Source organism: Hippopotamus amphibius, chromosome 6 (genome assembly GCF_030028045.1).
Source record: "Hippopotamus amphibius kiboko isolate mHipAmp2 chromosome 6, mHipAmp2.hap2, whole genome shotgun sequence".
Taxonomy (NCBI): Eukaryota; Metazoa; Chordata; class Mammalia; order Artiodactyla; family Hippopotamidae; genus Hippopotamus; species Hippopotamus amphibius.
In genome coordinates, this window is record NC_080191.1 from 134,944,853 (window position 1) to 134,958,181 (window position 13,329).

Genomic DNA, 13,329 nt, shown 5'->3' on the forward strand with positions numbered 1-13,329 from the left:
TAAGTTTTTGATCCTCTTGGGTAAATACCTAGGAGTGGAATTGCTGAGTCATATGGTATGGGTATGTTTAACTTTATAAGAAATTGTTAAACTATTTTCCAAAGTGGGGTGTATCATTTTGCACCTCCACCAGCAATGTATGAGTTTCCGTTTGTTCTACATCTTTGCCAGCACTTGGCACTGTATTTGGTTTTGATTTTGGTTTTCTCTTATACATTCAAATAAGTGTGTAGTGGTATCTTGTTATGGTCTTAATTTGTGTTTCCCTAATGCCCAGTGATGCTGAGCACTTTTTCATATGCTTAATTGCTATCCAAATATCTTCTTTGGTGAAGTGTTTGTTCAATACTTTTGACAAGACATGGGGCCACCTTTTATTGGGTTTTTCCAGTTTGTAGCTTGTCTTTTCATTCCACTAACAGTGTCTTTCACAGAGCAAAAGTTTTAAGTTTTTATGAAGACCAATTTTTCGATTTTTTAATGGATCACCCTTTTGGTACTATACTTAAAAAAATTTTGCCTAACCTAAAGTCTCACAGATTCTCTCCTATCATTTTTTTTTCTAGAAGTTATATAGTTTTAAATTTTACATTTAGGACCATAATCATTTTGAGTTAATTTTCTCCTAAGATGAGAGATTTGTATCAAGCTTCTCTCTCTCTCTTTTTTTTAAATATGAACAATTGTTCCATTTGTTCCAATACCATTTCTTGAAAAGACTATCCTTTCTCCTTTGAATTGTTTTTGAACCTTTGCCAAAAATCAGTTGACTATATTTGTGTGGGACTATCTCTGGCTTATCTATTCTATTCCATTTACTGTCTATTCTCTTCCATTTATATGTGCTTCATTCCTTTTGATCATACCACACTACTTTGATTACTGTAGCTTTATATTAAATCTTGAAATCAGGTAATGTGAGTTATTCCAACTTTATTCTTCTTCAAATTCTTTTGAATATTCCAGTCCTTTCACCTTACCACATAAAGTTGAAAATCATCTTGTTGATCTGTACAAAACATTTTGCTAGGATTTGAATTGGGATTATCTTTACTCCATAGAGCAAATTGAGGGGAATTGATAGTTTAGCAATATTGAGTCTTGCAATCCATGAACATGGTATGTATCTCTGTTTAATTAAGTCCTTTTTCATTTCTTTCTTCAATGTTTTATAGCTTTCACCATACAGATACTGCCCATATTTGGATAGATTTGTGAATAAATATCTCATTCTTGGGGTGCTATTGCAAGTAGTTTTTTCTTTGAAATTTCAGGTTCCAATTATTCATCGCTAGGAATACAATGGACTTTTGTATATTGACCTTATATTCTGCAACCTTGCTAAATCCAGTTATTAGTTCTAGGAGCTCTTTGGTAGATTCTTTGGGATTTTTCTACATAGACAATCATGTTGTGTTCAGCAAGAGTCAGTTTTATTATTCCTTCTCAATCTGCATGCCTTTTATTTCTTTGTATTACTTATTGCACTATGATGTTGAATAGGACAATTGAATTTTTTTTTGGACAATCGAATTTTAATAGTCGATCTAAACAAAAGAATTAGGACTAAAATTAGGACTAAGAACTCTGGAAGTTCACATAAGGGAGGTAAGAAAGGCTTCTCAGACTTAGTCATTTGATCATTAATTTAGTCAACAAAATATTTGCTTGTATCCCTGAGACAAAGTATTATAAGGAAGTCAAATATAAAATCAGGCTTGGATCTCTCTATCAAGTACTTTTCAGCTGAAAGAAGGTAATAAGACATGAACAATAGTTACTACATACAGATAAGAAGGTATAAAACTAATCAGAGGTAAACAGAGAAAGAATAGGAGAGACTGTAGAGGTAGAAGAGCAGGTAGAGAACCATTAATATAAGGGTCTGACCTGGTAGTGGTAATGAAGAAGTCAGGATGTAGGTGAGGGATGGTACAGAAGTGCACTCTTCAGATTTTGCTAACTGATTGGTTGTGGAGGCCAAAGGAGAGGGAGGAGATCTGTGGGAGTTAAAATATCTTTTTTTTTTTTTTTGGAGGGGGTAGAAGGGGACCCACAGATTGATATTCTGAATTTGAAGTGTACATTGGAGATTTAGATGTGGTGACCTGCAGGTGGACTGATTGGAACTAACAAGTAAGAGCAGGCTAAACATAGAAGTTGACCTTGGTCATGATTTTCCCTTTAGTCCCAACTCTAGGCTTTGAGGCTGTAAAAACTAGAGGGCTGGGATTAACCCTTCCATTGGAACAGTGACCACAGTTAACTGAAGGGACAGAGAGAGAAGAGGGAGGGTATGGGTGGAGATAGAATGTGTCTTGCTAGGCAGGTTCCCAAGCTCCAGCCTCTTGTAAAATAGAAGAAGGAGCCCTAACACCTACATTGGTTGAAAGAGTGAAAGGCTACATTGTTTATTGTATCCCCCCACTCAGGGAGGGCATAGAAACTCATTTTACAGAAGAGGGAACCTGTATGAGGTGAAATGAGATGTCCATAGCTGCCAGGAGCAGAGCTTGGATTCAAATTTGTGTCTTATCTGATAACAGCTTGCACTTAGCATTTACCATGTGTGGAGCATTACCTTAAATGCTTTAATCCTCACATTTAAACCTCACAACAACCCTGTGAGGTAGTTTCTATTATTATCCCCAGTAACATATGGGGCACAGAGAGGTTTGGTAACATCCCAAGGTTTCAGTGATAGGAAGTGGTATAGGCACTTCTTCACTATAAGTACATCATCACCACACTATGTGCCCAGTGTTTCCCAGTAAGCCACAGAGCCTCCCTAGCCAGCAAGAGTAGAACAAATGAGTGACAATGCAGTCTCTTTTTTTTTTAATTTATTTATGTATTTACTTATGTATTTATTTGTTGGCTGTGTTGGGTCTTCACTGCTGTGTGTGAGCTTTCTTTAGTTGTGGTGAGCAGGGGCTACTTTTCGTTGTGGTGTGCAGGCTCCTCATTGCCGTGGCTTCTCTTGTTGCGGAGCACGGGCTCTAGGCAAGTGGGCTTCAGTAGTTGCGGCACATGGGCTCAATAGTTGTGGCTCACGGGCTCTAAAGTGCAGGCTCAATAGTTGTGGTGCACGGGCTTAGTTGCTCCGTGGCATGTGGGATCTTCCTGGAGCAGGGCTCGAACCTGTGTCCCCTGCATTGGCAGGCGGATTCTCAACCATTGAGCCACCTAGGAAGCTCGACAATGCAGTCTTTATCCACAGCACAGCGATGGCATCAGAGCACCCACTGTGAGCATCACTGAATACCAACTATGTGCCCAGGACTTGGCTAAGTGCTGGGAATAAACAGATGCATCAGACACAGTTCCTACCCTCACAGATCTCAGTCTGGAAGGAGAAACAACCTCATACACAATGAGTGTAATATGCACCATGTTATATGGCACTCTGACAGCAGGAGTAAAGGATTGGGCACACAGAGAAAACAGGCATTAATTTATGTTCCCCTGTGAAGGAAAGTGAAAAGCAAACTAATGCATGATGGCTAGAAGCATCCTTATACTTTTGATTAAGCTCATATTTAAATATCACCCTGTCCCTCAGTCAGGCTCACGCCTCAGTCTTCGTCACATGGCTGACTTTACTTTCTAAAGAGAAGGCAAGAAATTCACATACAGTAAACGGAATTGAGAAGATGTGGAGTGTGAGCTCTGTCTCAGATGCTTTTTTGTTTGTTTTATTTTGCCTTTGAAAACTACACAGCTCATTACAGTGGAAACTAACACAACTTACCTTACAAAGTAGATGGCAAAGAAGGCTTTACCTTTGCCTCATCTTGTGGAACTTCTTTGAAAATAAATCATCACCCCAGGGTGAAGAAAATTTAGAAATCTTTAGATCCTCTCTTCTTAGTGTTGAAAATGCAAGTACATGTGTGATATTCATATAGGAAAGTGTGATCATTCTGTTGTGAGGAGAAATGTGATCTTGGACAAAATCTTCAAGGGGGAAAAGTGTGTTCTCCCCTTTGGGGGCCCACTTCCTTTATCCTCCTGCCACCCCATTTTTATTCCCCCTTTTAATTCTCTCAGGTTTAGTGCTTTATTTCTTGATTGCTCCTTCTAATCCCTCAAAACTAATGTAAGAAAAAGGTCTGAAACTTATTCACACTAAGGTATAAATGACTGATAATAGTTTATAGTCAATTCTCTCAAACTGGAGCAGCAGAAGGTGCCAAGGGATACCTAGTAAAGCCATGGGACCAACATGACACATCTCTGAGATAACAAACTTGCTTCAAGATTTAGGAAGGAAACATTATTTTATATTAAAACAAACACAAATATAATATGGAAAGAAATATGAAATGGTTGAATGAATGGATCACATTAAAGTAAATTGTTACAAAAGAAATATCGTGCATGAGGCTGAAACCCAGAGCCTCTTCTGTCTCCTCTGTCCTAGAGGGTAAGCACAGCAGACTCCCCAGCTGTAGGTGGGTGGATAAGACCCTGAGGAGCCCTGTAATGGGAGACCTTAGGGTCAAGGATTTATACGCATGTAGAGATAATACAAGCAGCAGGCCTGAATTTGGAAGTAAATTCAGCAAGGGACTTAAAAATATTTTGTAATTTACTAAAATTAAGCAAAGGGATACCAAACACCAACACTATCAACTTTGTTATACACATTTTAAATAGTAGCTGTGGGATATGGCATATTTAATTTTGCTTTCAAAACTTTTCAGGACTGCCTTTTCTCCCAGTTTGAAAAAGATGCTTGTAAACTCATGTTGCTTTGTGGCAGATGGATGTACGAAGAGGCTTTTTTTAACCAACATTTATCTTGTAGCTGCATTTGAGACTCTTGATGCATGGAACCCTCTGGCAGTTTGGTGAAGCCTACAGACTCCTTAGAAAAAGTGCTTTTAAACACATAACATAAAATATATAGGAATCTGATTGAATGGAAATACAGTTCAAAATATTTAAAATCCAAATTTGTGACCTAGTAAGACATGTACTTCTTTGTTAGTACATTAAATAACAAGCTCTAAGAGTGGGTCAGATACCACAGTTTCCAAAAGGTGATGAGTGTAAATGGTGAGTGCAAATAATTTTTTGAAATCTCTGAGGCAACTGTGATGTGGTAGAAAAATACCTGTAATTTCTTTTGGTGGCAAAGTAACAGTTAATGTGGGTGCTTCCGTGGTTTTTTGCCTACATTTATACTTGAAGGAGAAGCTAAATTTCCGTTAGATGTTGGTAAAAATAAAAATGTTTTTTTCTCGTTCAGGTTCATGAACCCCAAGTCATATGCCCTGAGGTAAAGATTCTAGATTCTTTGATTTCAGACTCTGAATTATTGATTTCCAGCTATTCTAATGCCTTGGATAAATGAGACAGAAAAAGCAATGAGTAACTTTTATTTAAGTGATAAGTAGACTTTGGTGAGCATTTCTCAACCCCTCTCCCCATCCCCTCCCCTGCAGAACATCCAGGTTCTACCCTGTCTACACAGGTTTGTGTTCCAACTCCATTTCCCTCCTCCTGGCAATCACGGAAGAAAGGTTCTAAATTACTTGGATCCACATGATTTTTCCAGACTGCCTTTGCCAACCAAGTGCCACCTTCTCCTTCGCCTCCCTTATCTATCTTTATCCCGTTTCCCACTATCCTAATGATTCTAGCAAAATGACTCACAATTCACATATAATAGATTCAGGATGTTTGCAATGTCTAAGCACAAATCCACGAAGTAAGAGAATCATAGGGTCACAGAGGTAGGTCTTGAAAGCCACAGAGGCAACCTCCTAACAGCTTTAGTACCTGAACCAGGATCCCATCAGATTCAGTATTGGAGACACCGCTCTTCCTACAAAATAAGAAAGGAAGAAAGTAAATAGCATTTATTGAACACTGAAGTATCCTGGGACTGGTGCTGCATTTATATTTTTCTCACTCTCCGGAAAAGACAAAAAAGCAGTGAGCTATTAATATCCCCATTAATGAATGAGGAAAGAGGCTTACAAAGTTTAAGTAAACTGCCGAAGGTCACACACAGTTAGTAAGCATCATTTCTGCACCTCCCCCTCCTCAGTCTGCCCGACCTGACCTCCACTTGCAGAACCACTGCAATAACTGCCCAGAAGTCATCAGCAGTCCCTGTGGGGCTGAACGTGAAGGGCATTTCTCTGTCCTCCCCACGCTGGATCTCCCGCAGCCTTCAACACTGCTGGCCACTCACGCTATGTTGAAACCGCCTCCACCTTTAGCTTTGATGGCATAACTTTCTGGTTTCCTCCTACATCTTGACCCCTTCTTCTCAGTTTCCTTTGCCAGCATAGCTTCCTCTTGGCCACCTATAATGTTGGAGCTCCTCAAAGCTGGGCCTTGGCCCCCTCTTCTCTACCTGAATGCTGTCTCCCTTGGCAGCTGATTTCAGCCCACATCACTCATTACTCTTGATACCCAGAAAAACTCTCTCCTTACTCTGAGCTCAGGCAATGAATGTGGGTATCATGCCCACGTGCCCAAAGGTGATCAAAACCCTTCTGTTTGTCTAATGAACCCCACGTTAGTGAAAAGCACCCCTCTTCACCCACCTGCCCATGTCAGAAACCTGAGAGTGGCCCATTACTTCTCCTTCTCTTTCACCCTCCTATTCAAACACCAAGTCCTGTAGATTTGCCCACTAAGAATACCTGGAATCATCCCCATTTTCCTCTCTCCATTGAATCTGATTTCAAGGAACCATCACTCCTCATCGGCATTGCCAAAGCAGCCTTCAAGTTCCTCTTCTTGCCTCCCTTCACCCCATTTCTCTGCTTAAGGTTTTCAGGAACTTTCCATTACTCCTTCATATTAAGACCAAAATTGGTAACATAATTGGTAAGGCCTAGTTTGATCTGTTTCCTGCCACCCCCACCAGACTCACCTGGGCTCACTCTGCACTCTGCTCTTCCCCTGCCCTGTACTTCTTCTAGTTCTTCAATTATCCATGTTTTTTCCAACCTCTGAGCCTTTACATGTGCTGTTTACCCTGCTTGGAATGCTAATCCCTACTCTTCATTAAGTTACTTCCTACTTCTCCTTTGGATTTCAGTTTAAATGTTGCTTCCCTAGGGAAGCTTTTCCTAACCATCCAGACCAGGTCAGCTTTCCCAACGTGGCAATTTTTCACTTAGGGCATACTTTTCTTTTATTTAGTACTACAGTCAAATAATCATTTCGCTATTTAACGTTTCCCCTTCTGCGGTGTAAGCTCCGTGAGAGCAGCAACTATCTGCTCCTCAGCCCATCCCCACAACTTAATACAAGGCTTGGTATGTAGTTGAAACTCAGTACATCTCTATTGGACTAATTAATTAATCCAATAGATTAATGAATGACACAGATCAACGGATGACTTAATATGTCCAAAGAAAATGGATAAGAACCTAGTTGGAATTTACAACAGACAAATGACTTGAACCTTTAAATCAAAGAATCTGAAAGAATCCCATTCTACTTTGCTGCTACTTAGATAAAGGAAAGAGAGAAACAAAGTTTCATTATGCTACTTATCAATGTCTGTCATCAAAATGCATGGCTAAATCATTTATGTGCCTGGTGGTTTCCAAATGAATCATTATTCACTATCAACAGTGATGAACAGCACCCTCCTAAGAAAATGTTATTACCACTTGTAGTCACCTTCATGGCTGTCAAAATGTATGTTTTCCTACAACTATGAAAACCAGCAGACTGACAAATGAACATAGCTTCTGCTCTGGATTTTTCAAGAAATGTTAAATGTACATTTCTTCCTTCCTTCCTTCCTTCCTTCCTTCCTTCCTTCCTTCCTTCCTTCCTTCCTTCCCTTCCTCCTTCCTTCCTTTCTTTTTCTCTCTCTCTCTCTTTCTTTCTTTCTTTTTCTTTCTTTCTTTCTTTCTTTCTTTCTTTCTTTCTTTCTTTCTTTCTTTCTTTCCTTTCTTTCTCTTTCTTTCTTTCTCTTTCTCTCTCTCTCTCTCTCTCTCTCTCTTTCTCTCTCTCTTTCTTCCATTCCATACCACAGATTTGACTAGTAGCTTCCAGGTAAGGCACCACACTTAGCAGAGTGTGATTTAGAGGGATCGGAAAGATGTTCAATGAGGCTAAAACAGCAGATGATGTAATGATCTGGGCACATGAAAACCGGGTCAAACCAAACTTGTTTCTGCCAGCTTGACAAGGCCACTGGAGCCCTTACATGTGCTTTCAGTTTGTCTCTGTTGTGTCAACCTTTAAATAAGGGATTTTTGTCCTATGCAATATGCACCTTTTTTGGTCAAATGCAAGGTACCTACTTTAGCTAGCTATTCCTCTCTTCCAAACAGTTTACAACTGTGCATAATGTCTAAGATATACATATTCAGAAGCAAGCAATTTAAAACAGCACATTTAGGCTGCTAATCTGCTTTTAGTATCTTTGATTTGTAAAGGACAAATAAACATCAAATGGTATTTGATACTGTGCCTAAGTGACACTGGATTTCAGTTCCCACAATTTTATTATTGCCTTAAAATAAAAAGAGCATGATGGATGCTCTACAAAATGACACTAGAGATTGTATTTAATGCATCTGCCATGGAACTAACTGTTGTCCTAAAACAAATTCAGACACTGAGAGGAAAATTCTGCCTTCAGAAAGAAGAAATACAACCTTTGGCTTCTCAAGAAGTTATATCCCTTCTCCAGTAACTCTTTCCCGAAGCTTTGATTTAAGATTTAGGATTTCGAAAATTTGACTGACAAAGCTAAGTGTCCCGTGCCCCCATATTGATGTCATTCATTTCTAATATTAGCAGCTGAGCAGCTCAGGTTCACCCAGGAAAGAGGAGCTTTTATTTTGAGTTCAACAGGAGCACATACTAAAAATGAACACAGTGAGACTTCCTTCTGGTATACCTGACACAGATAAAATAGGGAAACCAGTGCAATGCAACTGTTTTGAATCAAATGGGAAAGAAATTCAATCTAATTGGACATTTGTTGTGCTTGCAGAATTTTTTCATAGCCTCACCTGTGCTAACACTGAGGAATTAAGAAATAAAATGAAACTACATTAAGTTGTTTCAATGCACAATGTCACACAAGGTCATGAACTGTTCATGAAAATTCCATATAAGTGGGATAGAGAAGGTTCCAGGACATCTGTCATAGCTCAGCATGATGTGTAAATTTGGCCTTTATTCAGTGTTATAGACACAGAAACAAGCTTTTGGATGATGTATTTTGGACTCATTAGATCAAATGTGTCAAGTATTTGGGCTTCGGTTATCCAGTAGAGCTTAAATGGATCAGAGTGGCTAAGTAATCACCCCACCTCCGCTTAGCGTTGTGCAGACATGAAACTGAGCTTACCCCTGGAAAAAATAAGGGCGATGGACTTAGAGACCAGATGTGGCTTATGCACTGAAAATACCTCTCACTTTAAAAACAACCAACTCTCAGGACTTCCCTGGTGGTGCAGTGGCTAAGGCTCCAGGCTCCCAACACAGGAGGCCCAGGTTTAATCCCTGGTCGAGGAACTAGATCCCACATGACGCAACTAGAGATTTCCACATGCCACAACAAAGATCCCATGTGCCGCAGCTAAGACCCAGCGCAGCCAAATAAGTAGATATTTTTTAAAAAATAAATAAAAACAACCAACTCTATTTGGCAATCATTCCCTCTAGCGTGTAAAAATATTCAGAGAAAGAGTTAAAGGAAATAAAAACACCACAGGTCAATGCGGGACCTATCACCACTGCATCAATATTTGTCTGCAATTGAATTCTTCTTACAGGGCAAAATCTTCTAAGGCTTTCATTCCAGAAAAGCTGGCTTGGGTGTTTAAATTCAGCAGTGGAAATAAAGTGGGCCATGTTGAGTACTTGCAGTTTGTGTTGGCTGACAGTTCTCAAGTTTCTCAAGTTTGGTCTTCCAAACCCATAGCAGAGTGATCATTATCTCCCTAAGTCACTGTCGTAAGGAAACTTAGGGCAGGTCTCCCTACCTTGGGTGCTGTGATGCTGCTCAGTAAGTGCCCAGTGTCACAACCTTGCCCTATTTGAGTGTGCTAGAAAAATTTCTTCTGCATAGTTTTCTGCACCAAGTTCCTGTTCCCTATTGTGTTCAGAGTCACTGAAAGTTATTAAAATTACATGATCTTTTTCCCCATGACACCCACATAGTTATGCAAATACAAACCTGAGATAGCTCCTCCATGTGCTCTCGAAGACCTCCATTCTGTGTCCCTCAGAAAACGTAGAGAATAGAGAACTATTTAAGGGTAGAGAGCTGTGCCTTGTTCCTCTCTGTATCCCCATGTCCTTGTACATTGCCTTGAACATGGTAACCTGTCAATAAATCTTCACTAATTCATCAACGTCGAATGTCTCTACCTGGAAGGTTATTATTCACTTGTACATATTTTTGCCTTTTTTGTTCTGGGGTAGGTCTTTTTTATTCTCCCCACTATATATAGCTTTTGCTCCAGATTCCTATCCTTTAAAACAGTAGACTTTGGAAATTCCCTGACAATCCAGTGATTAGGACTGGGAGCTTACACTGCAGGAGGCACAGGTTTGATCTCTGGAAGGGGAAATAAGATCCTGCATGCCCCGAGACATGGCCAAAAAAAAAAAAAAAATCAGTAGACTTTTACACCACAAAGCAAGATCTTCTGCCTGTACATCCTGTGGTTTTCTGAGAAACTACTAAAAGAACAATTCCTGATGCAAATTATTTTCATGTGAGAGGTCCAATTATTTTTCTCCTCTTTAGCAGTTCAAAATATTTTTCACACATACTTGTATGCAATAGTTTCCTGTCAGGTGGACATATCCAATTCATATGGAAAATTTAGCACTATGTCGGTGAGAGGGTGAGCAGAGTCAGAAAGCACCAAAAATAATTACACGTTGCATTTGTTTACTGTGAACGCGTTAGCATACATTATCATGTTCTAGCCCCACCACGGTGATGCTAGATGAATGGCATAGGCATTAATAACCCATTTTACTATGACGAAATTGAACTCCAAGGAAGGAACTGGTTTCTCCAAGGTCACCTAGCTAGTTGCAACAAATGCACAAAAACTTGGGTCTTTCGACTCTTTGCAGCGTGATGCATTTTGGACCATGCCAGGAAATGAAATGTGTTGCTTAGGTAGAATTCTATAGACAATAATAGCAAGGAGGGAAAAGAAATAGATGCAAAAACAAGAGCACTGATTACTAGCTCTAAAGAAGCCAAACTGTGGAAGAATCAAGAGAGAACCTGGAAGAACTGAGCTGTGGAAAACTTTATTGGAAGTTGGTGCTGTTTTGTGTGGGTAGAAGCAGGGAGAAAAGTTGTGCTCTCATAAGAGCATCTTACCAGAGAGTAAGGAATACACTTTTCTACCATGTTTCAATAGTGTAAGATTCATCTCCTTATGTTAGACCCCTACAAAATTCTATGAGGCATCCTCTCTCTGAGGATTCGATTTATTCTCTGATGGCAGTAAGACAGGAAGATGGGTTGGGTCTGGGTCTCCACACACAAACACCTTATAGTGAAGATTAGAGCACTTAGTTCTCTCCCTGCTTAGAGAATGAAAGTGTATTTCCTGTCCCTGGATTAACTTTTAAGGATGAAAAGCAAAGGTGTTGGTGAGGAGAGGAAAATTCATTAAAGGATTATCGAACCTTCTTGTAGGAATTGTGTCATTTTTTATAATAAAAAATATGTATATAATTTAGTTTAAATAACCTAAAGGATTATTTTGTATTTGTTCTTTTAATAATCCCTATCCATCAGTAATAACATTTTCTTTTATAGGCCAATTCATCGGTTACTCAGCCAACAAATGTTTATTAAGGTTCCACTGTGGGCCAGGCTCTGTTGACAAATTATGTATGACTGATTGGTAAATAAGGTACAGATCTTGCCCTCAAGGAGCTCACATTGTAGGAGAGAGACAATACATTTTGAAGCAAATTAATGAAGAAGACCATTAGGGCTGAAAAGCTATGTTTTGTGGGGACACTTTGTTGTTATTCTGAGCTTAAAGCACATTTTGGGCTTCCTAGTGCCCAAATGGAAATGAGAGAGCCTCTTCCCCAAACTACAGGTCTGCATCTGGGGCTCTGCCTCTCCCATGGCTCTAATCAAGAGCAACGTCATCAAAAGTGAGATTTATATACCTGAAACTAACACAAACTTGTAAATCAACTATATTTCAATAAAAAAACATTTTAAGTAAGATTTAATACTCACAGTTAAAATTCACCTGAGGAAATGATGAACATATGTTGCTTTATTTTTATTCTAGGAATCTTGGAAAATCAGGACTCAGAGTTTCTTGCTTGGGTCTTGGTAAGTACTCAGGGTGTCATGTGGGGGTGAGCTGGAAGGTGGGAGATTGGGGAGGATACCAGGGAATGACTGGGGTGTAGGTCAGGACCCCGTCTCAGGTGAGAAGGGGCTTCCTGACCAACGCTGCCTCACTTCTCCTCCTGAGCCTTTCCTGCCCCACACAGTCCTCCCCGTCTCAGGCCTAAGGAGCCACTGTGAACATGATGCCTTATGGGGGCCCATTAAGCAGAAAGAAATCTGATGGTAAAGCAAAGTCTCTTCCTATAAGAGACTCCTCTGTTATTCCCATTTAGCAAGTGTGAAGAACCTCATGGCATGTACTTGTGTGCTCACCCCACATGCAGCATCATATGGATTTTTTCTGTTCTTATTTTCCCTTTGCCTAATTTTCTCACTTTTTTCTATATTTAATGTATTTTATGTACTTTTATCCTGTACATTAAATCTATATTAATGTACCTTAAATGTTTTAGGAACAAGGTTTATATATATATATATATATATATATATATATATATATATATACACACACACACATTTCTTCCCAGAAACTGTAAATATTTAAAGAAGACTAAGTTGAGATAGCAATTTTAACATCATAAGAATGAATCTGGAATGGTAAAATCTGAGTGCGAGACTTGGGGCGGCATACAACTTCCAGACATCCCCCAGACAAGGGAAAAGGCAGCCTTGGTGTTCAGGAAATTCAACATCATCAGAACTATTTCTGTAACCTAAGAGAGTCTAGACCAGGATGGTAGCTGAGGAAGTAGTGAGAAGTGGTCAAGCTATGTTTTGAAGGTCAAGCCTGGCGGATCTTCTGTTGTATTCCATTTGGGATGAAAGAGAAAACAGAATAGTCAAAGATGACTCTAAGGTTCTTTTGTCTGAGCAACAGAAAATATGGAGTTGCCAGTAAGTGAGATGTGGAAGAATGAAGGAGGAGAGACTTAGGAAGGAGGGAGAGCTGATTGATTTGGGACATATTAGACATCCAAGAAAAG

At 39.5% G+C, this 13,329-nt stretch overlaps 1 protein-coding gene across 1 annotated transcript in view; it reads left to right on the forward strand.

Annotated features, from left to right (window-relative positions):
• KCNAB1 (potassium voltage-gated channel subfamily A regulatory beta subunit 1) overlaps window positions 1–13,329 on the forward strand; it is a 254,952-nt gene that overhangs the window by 137,341 nt on the left and 104,282 nt on the right. The window contains exon 2 of the mRNA XM_057739751.1: window positions 12,282–12,325. Within this exon, the coding sequence (XP_057595734.1) occupies window positions 12,282–12,325 (44 nt within the window). The remainder of the gene's footprint in view (window positions 1–12,281; window positions 12,326–13,329) is intronic.